At 44.4% G+C, this 12,533-nt stretch overlaps 1 protein-coding gene across 1 annotated transcript in view; it reads left to right on the top strand.

Annotated features, from left to right (window-relative positions):
* The first annotated feature begins 416 nt into the window (after positions 1 to 416).
* Positions 417 to 12,533, top strand: part of RAC2 (Rac family small GTPase 2) — a 121,604-nt gene continuing 109,487 nt past the window's right edge. The window contains exon 1 of the mRNA XM_073642732.1: positions 417 to 574. Within this exon, the coding sequence (XP_073498833.1) occupies positions 540 to 574 (35 nt within the window). The 5' untranslated portion in view covers positions 417 to 539. The remainder of the gene's footprint in view (positions 575 to 12,533) is intronic.

Here is a 12,533-nt window from a genome sequence, read left to right as displayed (position 1 = left end):
CCCAACACAGGCGGTATGGTGATTCCATAGAGACTGAGAAGAGATTGTCTGAGTAGTAGACAACCCCTTTAGTAAAAAGCCTGCAGAAATAAGATGCACATGTCGCATTGGCATTTCTTCGGCCATCAGTGGCATCATAAAATGAAGTATGATTTCTGCAAAATGTTATGCTAATTTTTCATGTAAATTCGAATACATCCGCCCCCTTACAGATCTCCCGAATTATACCCTCATTAACCTGGACAATAGATAGAAAGGGACAATAGAAACTGGACTTTGTTTGTTGAAAACATTTTTGGACGCTGCTTATTTAACCTGACAGGAGTAGAGTGAAGTTGACATGACAGTTATTTGTCAGTAAAGGGTGACATTTTTTAGTTCCTGTATAGTTGGGGAAATATCTTTTCCTGTTTTACAGCATTGAGCATTTGTGGTCGGTTCTCTGTAGACATCCTCCTCCTCCTCTCTCTATCTTGTAAGTTCCTTTTTTTTGTTCAGTGACAAGTGCACAGAACACAAGATCACGTCTCTAGCCAGCCATGCAGGCCATAAAGTGCGTCGTGGTGGGAGATGGGTAAGTACAAAAATATTCATTGTATCTCTATTGGGATATAAGTTGTGGAAGGCATATAATAAAAAACTGAGCACTTCATGTAAACTTGAATTTGTAGAATTAGCCCTTATGCTATGCTGCCTACTTCCTGTATATGTGGTTTATGCAGTGACTTTCATGTACGTCTGCTCTTTTATAAGAATACTCTGATATTTGTTGTATATGAGCAGTCCCTCTGATTTAGTTTTTTTTTAATCAAAAATATTAGTTACGTAAAAGATCAATTCATTAATAGATTGGAGTGTCTATAGTAGAGTAGCCTATACTACTTGCCCTATTCGTAGATTGCAGGCTACTGTAAATATCAACTGGATGACGAGAACTTATTATAGAGAATTGGAACTCTCCTCCTTTATTAGGGTCATTCCTGGATTTTGTTAACAACGAAGGATGTTCCAGGTTTGGTGAATAATTACAAATAAGAAGACAGATCTGGCCTTCAGTGTGAATGTGACCTAAGGGTGGAGGTGGTGCACATCCTGGAATCACATTCTGCACATATTCTCCCAATGTCATCATTTGCCTCGACCTGTTTCCAAACAAATCTTTTCTAATTCACGCTGCACTCACAATAATGACGACATTTAGAATTACAGACATACATTGATCACCTAGTTATTAAATACTGGGCTGGAGGCCATTGTTTCATTTACTGCCAATGTGATTTGGCAACCTGCATGCCATTTATACCTACAGCTTAGATAACAACCTAGAAAAAATCCCCATTTTCTTGCTTGTGGTTTACAATTACAGCAACCTGTTGTTTGTACTTCAGTTACTGGATGGTTTCCTTTCTCATAGTATGCACTTACACAATTTAGTTTACTTAAAGGGGTTGCTCAGTTCATTTTTCTTTCTAAAAAAAGTCTCAACATGATGCAAACATAAAAAAATGTATACTCACCTACCTATTTCCCACCACCCACCCATCTGTAGCTTTGTCCAAGTCCCCTGCCAAATTCCAACCTTCATCTTCCAGTGGTGACAGACACATGATTGTATCAACCAATCTCTTTCAATCTCTGAGGTAGAAGTGATCACTGAGTGACCTCTGCAATCAATGATTGTCTGCAGGGGCCACATGTTCTTATGAGACTGGCTCTAAACATTTTAAGCTGGCCGTCCGGATATGTGACTGCTGGTCATTGCAGTCACCAATGCTTGATTACAAAAGTCACAAGAGGAAGCTCAGAGGCTGGCGGAGGTGTGGCAGGGGATAGATAGGTAAGTAGAGATTTATTATTTTTAGACCATTTATTATTTTTAGACTAACCCCTTTAACTGCCGACATAAGTAAAGATTTATAAAGCTAAATCATGCATGGCTTGCATAAAATATATTATGCATTTTTTAACACTTTTTATGCTTCTTTGGGCAAGAGGATATGGCTTAGCAGAGAAACTATATGGTTTTGTACAAAAGGGGGCAAGGCTTCAGATGCAATACTGTGTACAAGAATGAGGCCAATATGTTCTCTTAGAAATTTGTCTCAAAGTAAGTCAAGTATAATTATTATAATATTTTTAAATGGCATAAACAAAAGTGCCTAAAAATGTGCTAAATTTATCATCCAGCATGAGCCACTATGAAAAACGTGGCTAATTTTCAGACTGTGTAGGCTAAGCTTTACACTGTCTAAAAATTATTTAGTTTTAGTAACTTTGACCCATTATGTTCACACTAGCATCAAGGCTTCAGTTTGTAATGCTGAATGTATTTATATTCAGATTCTGGTGAACCCTGGTGAACACAAAGAACTTTAATGGTGTCAAAATAGAGAAACAGTGAGGGACATAAGGGAGATAAAGAGAAAGGGAGAGAGAAGGAGAGAGATGGGGGTGAGGAAGAGAGAGGAGGAAATAGATAGGGTGAGGAAGAGAGAGAGAAGGAGAGAGAAATAAGGAGAGAAAGACAGTCAGATAGGAGAAAAAGGTACAGAGGGTGAGGGAATGATAGAGAAAAGGAGAGGTAAAGAGAGGGCAAGGAAGAGAACATGAGAGGGAGGGAAAGAGAGGAAGAGAGTGAGAAGAAGAAAATGTGAGAGGGAGAGAACATAAGAGGGAGAGAAAGATGGAAGAAGGGAAGGAAAGAGAGTGAGAGAGTAAGAGGGAGAGAGATGGAAGAAGGGATAGAAGGAGAGAGTAAGAATGAGAGAGATGGAGAGACTGAGAATACGAGAGAAAGTGAGAGGGGAGAGAGAGAATGGATGAGTGAGAGGGGGGAAGAGAGGAAGAGAGTGAGAAGAAAAAAACTTAAGAGGGAGAGAACATAAGAGGGAGAGAGAGATGGAAGAAGGGAGAGAGTAAGAGCGAAAGAGATGGAGAGACTGAGAATAAGAAAGAAAGTGAGAGGGGAGAGAGAGAGAATGGATGAGTGAGAGGGGGGATAGATAGAGGGAGAGAGAAAGTGGCAGTAAGAGTAAGAGAGAGCAAGAAGGGGACAAAAAGACAGGGAGAGAAAGAGACAGGGAGAGAGTGTGAAAGAGAGAGAAAGAGAGAGAAAATGAGATTGAAGAGAGAGATGAGATTGAGCGAGGGAGAGAAATAAAGAGGGGGCTTGAGAGGGAGAGAGAGAAAGAGAGAGGAAGAGGGGGAGAAATGGAGATGAAAATATGAGATATGGCAATTCTTAGTTGACTGACACAGAAGCGAGATCTGAACTACAAGCGGTTGCTGCAGAAATGTATTATTTGATAGAGGAGCAATTAACTAATAAAATGAGCACTTTAAAATCATCAGCAATAGAGGTCACCTAACAGCACTTCTCATTTTGGAATCATGGTGCCAATCATCCTCATCATCATCATTTAGAAGGTCAGTGACATTACCTTTGATTGGCATATTACTTATTATGACCCAGTAGCGAGGCAAGGCAGATTGCTGAAAAAAAAAGCGAATGCTACCAAACCACCACACCCGGGCCGGGAGAGGAAGTGGTGCTTGCGTGCATTTTTTTTGTGACAATTATTGTCAACAGTGAAGTTTTATTTGACATATGGATGCACATTATAAAGTGGTCATATATATATATTTTTATTTCATGGCAAAAAAAATCAATGTACAGGATACAAGATATGTGCTTTATATTAAGTGACATAATCTGGGCTTCATAAGTGGAGGCTGTAAATATAATATGTGTGTAGCTTGGAGCTACTTCATTTTAGATCTATATCTCATTTTTTACAATTTTGTTACACACGTAGGTGAATCTGTCAGCAGTTACAAAAGCTTAGGAAATATATCTGTTTTAGCTTACACATGGTGGGAGGCGTGACATGACATTCCAATACCGATACATTAGTTACATCTAAAATAGCATAAGCAAGCAAGAAACTTATGAGCATACTCATTGTATAAAATGTAAACAACATAAAACCCAGCAAAAAATATTTAAATACCGTATATTGGAAACAGACAGATCCATTGAGTGCAACCTCTCTGAATCAATAATACATCATACATGCCTTTGGATCCTTGTAAAGTTCGTTAGAAAAATAAGTCATGTGCCAATTTATTTGTAATGACCACACATGTCATAACTGAGATCACTTCTGGCTTCTTTTAAGAAACTGAACAAGTCCAAATTTCTAGCCTCAATGTAAGAGACCTTCCATTAAAGAGGGCCTGTCACCAGGTGGCCTGTGGACAGTTTTTGTTCTTATTTTCTTTATCGCTAACTTATAATTTGTATTTGCTTTTGCAGCTGCTGCCTGACATTGAGTACTGCTGCTTAGCTTAGCTTACTTGTAACCAGAATTCCCAAGATATTGTCTTGTTCAGTTACTTATTGTTTTATTTCATTTGATATTCATACACTAATAACCTGATGGGGCTTCGATCAAATACCCTTACCAACATTCCATTTTATCTGAAATGTTCTTGCCCATGTATCAGCTTATTCAGGTCCTTCAGGAATGAGAATCTAAACCAGTATCAAAAGAGGTTGTCCCAACTGGTCAATACAGGTCCTGCTCATGAAACCCTCAAAAATCCAAGGGGCTCACTTAGGAAAGCGGCCACAAGTGGTATACTTAGCTCCTGGGATCTTTTACCACCTACAATATCTTTTTTTCCTGAGTAGTTCCTGTTTTACTGTTGATCTTTCAAAAGAGACTTCTCTTTTTGTTTCACCTTTTATCTCTGACAGCTATGTCTTTAGGTGTCCAACAGGTTGACATTAATACGTCAGAACATTGACCATAAATAACAGCAAACTTTCTAGACTCATGATCCTTACTAGCAAAGTAGCAGAAATAGTAGGGGTTATGGGGGCCTACCAACTAAGTAGAAGTTTCTTCAGCACAATTAATAGCACAGATGATGGAAGATGAATAGAAATTTAATGCGTATGAGAATGTGATGGGGGTCATGGTGGCGCTAAGCAGCATAGCTAAATGCAATGGTTGTGCTCCTGACAATATTGACCATTTGTTTGGTGAATTTTCACAAGTCCTTTGTAGACATGCTGAAATAATCCTTTTCCTATATTGGCTTAAAGGTAAGCTATCATCAGAAAATTACCTATTGGTTAAATCAAGATGGTTAAATATATATATTTTTATTTCTGACAATGTTTTTGTTAATATATCACAATCTGTATTAAAAATAAAAAAATAAAAATTTTGCAATTGTCAGACTTGCCACTATTTTTTAGACTCATTTTTTCTTTTGTTTCAAGAAACAACATATGTACATAGAAACAATAGTCGGACCCTGATCTTATCTTTTATATTGAAGTGTCTAAGGAGCTGTGCAGAGGTCATTGTGAAGGGAGAAGGAGCAGGGTCAGCTGTGACATCGCCTATTGTGATTGGTGGATCCTGTGTTATCAGCTGTGTACATAAGTGTTACCTGTCATTGTAATCCTGCCTCTGATGATAATGAGCCTTCTGAAAACTGTTTTTGAAAGTTCAGTCTAAAAAAGCCCCAGTGGCTAGCGTGGAAATTGTAAGATTACTATATTTTTTTTATAGCGATATTAAAAAAAAAATGTAGCCAATTTTTTTTTAAATACACATAACAAAAATGTATTTAAACAATATGTCATTTTCTATAGATAGCTTCCCTTTAAGGTGCCCATACCACTTGTTAGGAGGGCGGTTGCAGACAACTTTATTATAATGGAACGCAACCAACCCCGGGGTCCGCGATGCCGCCAAGGTGCACTGCTGCCGAACACTTTCCGGGTGAAAAGGAAAGCAACCAACTTAAATGATAAACCCTTCAGTGTTTCTGCACACTGGAACGGGTATAGCAATTCGCACTATCTCCGTTAGCAGCACGAGAGATAGGCGGTGAAAAACTATCTGTAGTCCTGTTACCGCATGGCGGTGCTAGGATGCGTGTGTGACTACGCCGACGGGTACACGTGCCTCCAGCCGGCGTGCTACCGGACTGAAGGGTACTACTCCACGTGGCAGACAGGCGATAGCCATGGATAGGACGTCTGCAGGCTGCTCAGGGTGTTAGACGACCCCTTTGGCAGAGCCAGACTGCTAGACGAAGCTACCTGCCTATTTCTACTAGCCTGCTTACTTTCACTAAACCAGCCTAAGGAAGCTACGTGGAACACAGTCGTCCACACAAACGCAACACTTGCTCAATGATCAGAGCGCGCCGCCATGTTTGTGGGCGGGCCTTTTAAAGACTAAGCCCTGCCCACCGACGCGCCATTGGTGACGCCACCCGTGGACCAATCAGGCGGTGCCAGGCCACCGGGTCAGGTGGGTGCCAAACCACCAATCACGATCCGCCAGGTCACGGGCATGCTCAGTGCGGCGAATCCTGGACTTAGACTCCAAAAGCCCTGTCTCCCTCCGCAACCTATGCTTAACATTGCTAGGCACAAATACCCGGGAGACAATCTGTACATCTCGTGGACCAGCTAGGCATTGGGGCTGATGATGATGCTGAGCAGCATCAGCCCCAGCTGGACCAAAATGGGAGAACACAGAAGGTTCTGCACCCATTTCAAATGCAGCAACAGACCGACGCCTAACATTATCCCCCCTTCTAACATCCCCCTCCACTTGATGCTCATTTTCCTCCATGAGCAGGGGGGCATGAATGTGGTCCACTGGTTCACAGAGAAGATCCTCAGATCCGTGACCCCTCCGGTGTACAGGTTACCCTTTCTTTCCCATGAACCATTTTAGACTCCATAATAGCCTGCAGCTCGAGATTATCACCCCTGGTGTCAGTAGCAGGTTGGGGTTCAGCGAGTTTTGACAGGTGAACGGGTCTAAGGAGCGACACAGGGAAAGTGTCGTGACTCCCCAGGTGTCGTGGTAACTAACGGGTACATTACAGGGTTTACCTGGCCCAAAATTTTGAATGGACCAATAAAGCGAGGAGAAAACTTAGCAGATCTCCCGCATAATCTAGTACTGCGGGCCAAGAGCCACACTCTGTCGCCCGGGTAGAATACGGGAGCAAGACGACGAAGAGTGTCAGCCGACTCTCTGTCTGTGGAGTCCGCCACGGGTAACGGGTGGACAAAGCCAGCCGGACTTTGACGGAAAGATTTATCTCTCGCACAGAAGGCACACGCAAGAACATACTCCTTAACGTCCTGGCACCACCGGGGCCACCAATAGGACCGTTGAAGGGACTTTGTGGTACGTTTGACCCCAAGGTGGGCTCCGATCTTAGGGGCATGAGCCCAGGAGAGCACCTCATTTTGTAAATTAGGGGAAACAAACGTCCTCCCCGACGGAACCTGGTTAGAGGACACTGGAGCTACCCTCTCTACCTGAGAGTTCTTTTTGACATAGTCTGACAAGACCCGTGTCTTGGGGACAGACAAAGAATCTGTACCGGAAGCCACGACGGTAGAGGGATCAGAAACTACCCTCCGGGTGACAGTAACCATACACTGAGACACACAATTCTCTCTCCAGGAAGAAATTCTCCCCGTATTCCAGTCAATGTGTGGAGTATGACAACGTAACCAGGGGAGACCCAATAACACCTCATCTAATCCACCGGGAATAATAAGAAAGGAGATGACCTCCCGGTGGCCCTGAGGAAATGACATGGCGAGAGGAATCGATTGGTGGGTGATTTGCGTGTCCAGGAGTGAACCATTGATTACTCTAATGTGCATGGGTCTTGGAAGTAACTCCATAGGGATGGCGTGCCTCTGGGCAAACGTAGATGACAAAAAATTGCCATCAGCACCAGAGTCCACCCACGCCTTGGCAGTAACTGCAGATGTACCAAAGGATAATGTCACCTCATACAATAATCTGGAGGAAGAAGCCCCCGAATCTAACACACCTCCTCCAAAGGTGGTAAGACCTACTCGTTTTCCCGACTGCTTGGAACCCTTATTAATTGGGTACTCCAAGAGATGTGCAGGTCGGGAATGAGAGGGACTAGAGTCGGCCGGGATATGTCCATAGCCTCAGGCTCCGGGTCAGGAGTCGCGGGTTTGGAAACGGGTCTAGAGAAGGACAGTGCCAACCGACACTGGGGTCTGGGAACCTCCAGTTCTAATTTGTGTTCTGCATGACGCAAATCAATTCAGTTAGCAAGGGAGATTAACTCCTCCAAGGAGGTTGGAATCTCTCTGGTAGATAGAGCATTTTTAATATGCCCAGCCAGACCCTTCCAGAACACCGGGATAAGCGACCGCTCAGACCTATCCAGTTCAACCGCTAGGGTTCTAAACTGGATGGCATAGTGGCTGGCGGTGGCCGAACCCTGGATCAACGCAAGAAGCTTAAGAGCCGTATCATGCGTGACCTGAGTACCTAGGAATACACTTTTTAGGGGCTTAAGGAAAAGACCCGCATTTGCTACAACCGGATCATTCCGCTCCCATAGAGGAGTAGCCCACTCCAGAGCCCTGTGGGAGAGTAATGAGATGACATACCCCACTTTGGCTCTTTCGGAGGGGAACCGTGCCTCCATCATCTCCAACTGAATGGAGCATAAATTAATAAAACCCCTGCAGGATTTACTGTCTCCAGAAAATTTTTCCGGGAGAGCAAAACGGGGTAATGGGGCACTTACAGCTGTTGCAGCATTTATTGCAGCCGAGTTAACCAGATTGGCTGCTAGCGAAGCCGCCTGGGTAGCTACTGCAGTGATATCAGCGTCCGGAGCTTGTTCCAGAGACCTAAGTCCGGTCTCCAGTTGCTGTATGTAAAGCTGCAGTTGCTGGTTGTCGGCCATGTTTGGCAAGACCCTGGCGCTCTGATACTGTTAGGAGGGCGGTTGCAGACAACTTTATTATAATGGAACGCAACCGACCCCGGGGTCCGCGATGCAGCCTGGTGGACTACAGCCGAATACTTTCCGGGTGAAAAGGAAAGCACTCAACTTAAATGATAAACCCTTCCGTGCTTCTGCACACTGGAACGGGTATAGCAATTTGCACTATCTCCTTTAGCAGCACGAGAGATAGACGGTGAAAAACTATCTGTAGTCCTGTTACTGCACAGGGACAACACTGGCGGTGCTAGGATGCGTGTGTGACTACGCCGACGGGTACACGTGCCTCCAGCCGGCGTGCTACCGGACTGAAGGGTACTACTCCACGTGGCAGACAGGCGATAGCCGTGGATAGGATGTCTGCAGGCTGCTCGGGGTGTTAGACGACCCCTTTGGCAGAGCCAGACTGCTAGACGAAGCTACCTGCCTATTTCCACTAGCCTGCCTACTTTCATTAAACCTGCCTAAGGAAGCTACGTGGAACACAGTCGTCCACACAAACGCAACACTTGCTCAATGATCAGAGCGTGCCGCCACTTTGATGTCAGCTGAATGTTCATTTGGCTGATAACTATCTTTTTGGTCTCCCCCATGCAAATGAATGCTCAGCTCTGCTGAGAGTTTCTGTATGTTCGATGGGGAGAGAAGAAAATCCCGCCACCAGATTGGGCTTTGCTAATTTTTGCTCTTTTCTTCCCCTTGTCCTTTATTAATGAGATTGCAGTGACATAGTTAGCTCATAGCCCTACGCTATCACATTCTAAAGCTACTACTACAGCTGGTAATAAAAGTTACAATTCTTTCCTGAAATCTGTTCTCCTCGACAAAACAAAATTATGGAACGTATATTACTGATGAGGTTATATTTTGGGTTGCCCCCTGCCAGGGCCGGCTCCAGGTTTTTCTGGGCCCCGGGCGAAAGAGTCTCAGTGGGCCCCTTTAACACATACCACGATTCATGATGCAGAGATACGGCGGAGAAATATATTATATATATATATATATATATATATAGTACAATGCAAAGATTTCACTTCTTACATTACATGAGTGATATCTATTGTAAATTCCACAATAGCTCAGAAACCGGTGAATCGCTCCACACAGAATACTGGCCCCCATATAAGGCTCTATACGGAATACTGACCCCCATATAACGCTTCATACGGAATACTGGCCCCCATATAAGGCCCCATACGGAATACTGGCCCCCATATAAGGCCCCATAAGGAATACTGGCCCCCATATAAGGCCCCATACGGAATACTGACCCCCATATAAGGCTCCATGCGGAATACTGGCCCCCATATAAGGCTCCATACAGAATACTGGTCCCCATATAACGCTCCATACAGGATACTAGTCCCCTTATAAAACTCCATACAGGATACTGGTCCCCATATAACGCTCCATACAGGATACCGGTCCCCTTATAACGCTCCATACAGGATACCGGTTCCCTTATAACGCTCCATACAGGATACTGGCCCCCATATAATGCTGCATGCAGGCTGTTACCCCCCACATAATGCCCCATACAGGCTGTCCCCCCCTTATAATGCTCCATGCAGGCTGTTACCCCCCACATAATGCCCCATACAGGCCCCACCCCTTTTAATGCTCCATGCAGGCTGTTACCCCCCACATAATGCCCCATACAGGCTGCCCCCCCCTTATAATGCCCCATGCAGGCTGTTCCCCACCTTATAATGCCCCATGCAGGATGTCACCCCCCCCCTCTTTATAATGCCCCATGCAGGATGCCCCCCCTCTCTTTATAATGCCCCATGCAGGATGTCCCCCCCTCTCTTTATAATGCCCCATGCAGGATGTCCCCCCCTCTCTTTATAATGCCCCATGCAGGATGTCCCCCCCTCTCTTTATAATGCCCCATGCAGGATGTCACCCCCCCTCTTTATAATGCCCCATGCAGGACGCCCTCCTCCTCTCTTTATAATGCCCCATGCAGGATGTCCCCCCCTCTCTTTATAATGCCCCATGCAGGATGTCCCCCCCTCTCTTTATAATGCCCCATGCAGGATGTCCCCCCTCTCTTTATAATGCCCCATGCAGGATGTCCCCCCCTCTCTTTATAATGCCCCATGCAGGATGCCCCCCCCTCTTTATAATACCCCATGCAGGATGTCCCCCCCTCTCTTTATAATGCCCCATGCAGGATGTCCCCCCCTCTCTTTATAATGCCCCATGCAGGATGCCCCCCCCCCTTCTCTTTATACTGCCCCATGCCTCCATACATTAAAAAAAAAAAATCAAATACTCACCTCCCTTCTCCTCACCTGCTGCCTGCTGCCCGCTGCTCGGGTCCGAACTCCAGCGTTGTCGGCGTCTTCCCGCTCAGCGCTCCCTGTGACGGCTCAGGGGAGGGCGCGGTGTAAAGACGTCACCGCGCCCTCTGACCTGAGACGTCACAGGGAGCGCAGAGCAGGAAGACAGCGGATCTGCGGAGGCACGGGGAGAGGTAAGTATCCAGCTGCCGGGGCCCTGAGCAAGCGGCGGAGAAGGGCGGGCGCTGACACCGCTCTCCTCCGCCCATAGCCCAGCGGGGTGCGCGACCGCCAGTGGGCCCCTCTGCCTGCTCAGGGCCCCGGCATTTGCCCGGGTGTGCCGGGTGCTGACGCCGGCCCTGCCCCCTGCTTTAAAAAATACATTTTTAAAAAATATTTCTACTTTATATGCTAAATGCATATCCAGATGGGTCACTTTCAATAATATTTAAACTTTTGAGACTTACAGGAATCTTTGCATTGTAAAAAGATCCTAAGAACAATACCTGACAGTTGTGGCTTTGCTAGTATATGTATGCAATCTATACGCTTTGTATACTTGAGAAGTGCTTGATGGACAGAATTTTTATTATACAGGAGTGAAGGATACAACAGGTAAGACCTGCTCTACAGCTTATGCTTGAATCATACCAGAGTACAGATCTTTTACTAACTAGCAATATATATTAAATTGTGGTAAGAGAAGATTGTGTATCTACAGATAAGCTAAGATTTGTACCTTGTACTTGTCATTTTTACACATTTTATAAAAACCAAACATTACAAACCACATGTCAGAGTCAGATCATGACCAAGGCAACATACACAAAGTGAAACACGCTGGCCTCTCTCAACCCATTTATATCGGTTACTTACGTCAGAAGAATACTTTTGAATAAGAAAGAGCTATACAAATCTACATGATTCAATGGGTCAATGTATGACAAGAAAAGAGTCTTTTTTGTCATTTATTTGACAGGTTAATGAGACTTTCACCTGGTGACATTCATAGGTATAGTACTAGAGCATAGGTAGGGCTCGCCATTACTAATATGCATTTAAATTTTCGAAATAATAATTAAATATCTGAGAGCTCTTCTTTATACCCATTAGTTGAGTTTAGGGGATTTTTTGTTCATGTTATATTGGTATGGAAACTAGCAAAACATTAAATAGTCATCTGCCGAATGTTCCCTTGTTTCCTATGAGAATCATCTGGTAGTGGCTTATCTCCCCGCTAAATAAAAAGATTAACCGATTCAAATCCAACCTCCCAAACTTTATGGCCCTTGACATCTGTCGGGGCACAGTCAGTAGGACCCAGGTAAATTAGATGGTTGGCCAATCTCACAGAAATCAGTAGGTTTGACCGATTTACAGTATGTAATGTGTATGCCCTATAGACAGGATACATCCATA

Source organism: Phyllobates terribilis, unplaced genomic scaffold, assembly GCF_046119375.1.
Source record: "Phyllobates terribilis strain yellow unplaced genomic scaffold, ASM4611937v1 Scaffold_8__6_contigs__length_399053987, whole genome shotgun sequence".
Classification (NCBI taxonomy): Eukaryota; Metazoa; Chordata; class Amphibia; order Anura; family Dendrobatidae; genus Phyllobates; species Phyllobates terribilis.
This window is presented reverse-complemented; position numbering and strand designations above follow the sequence as displayed.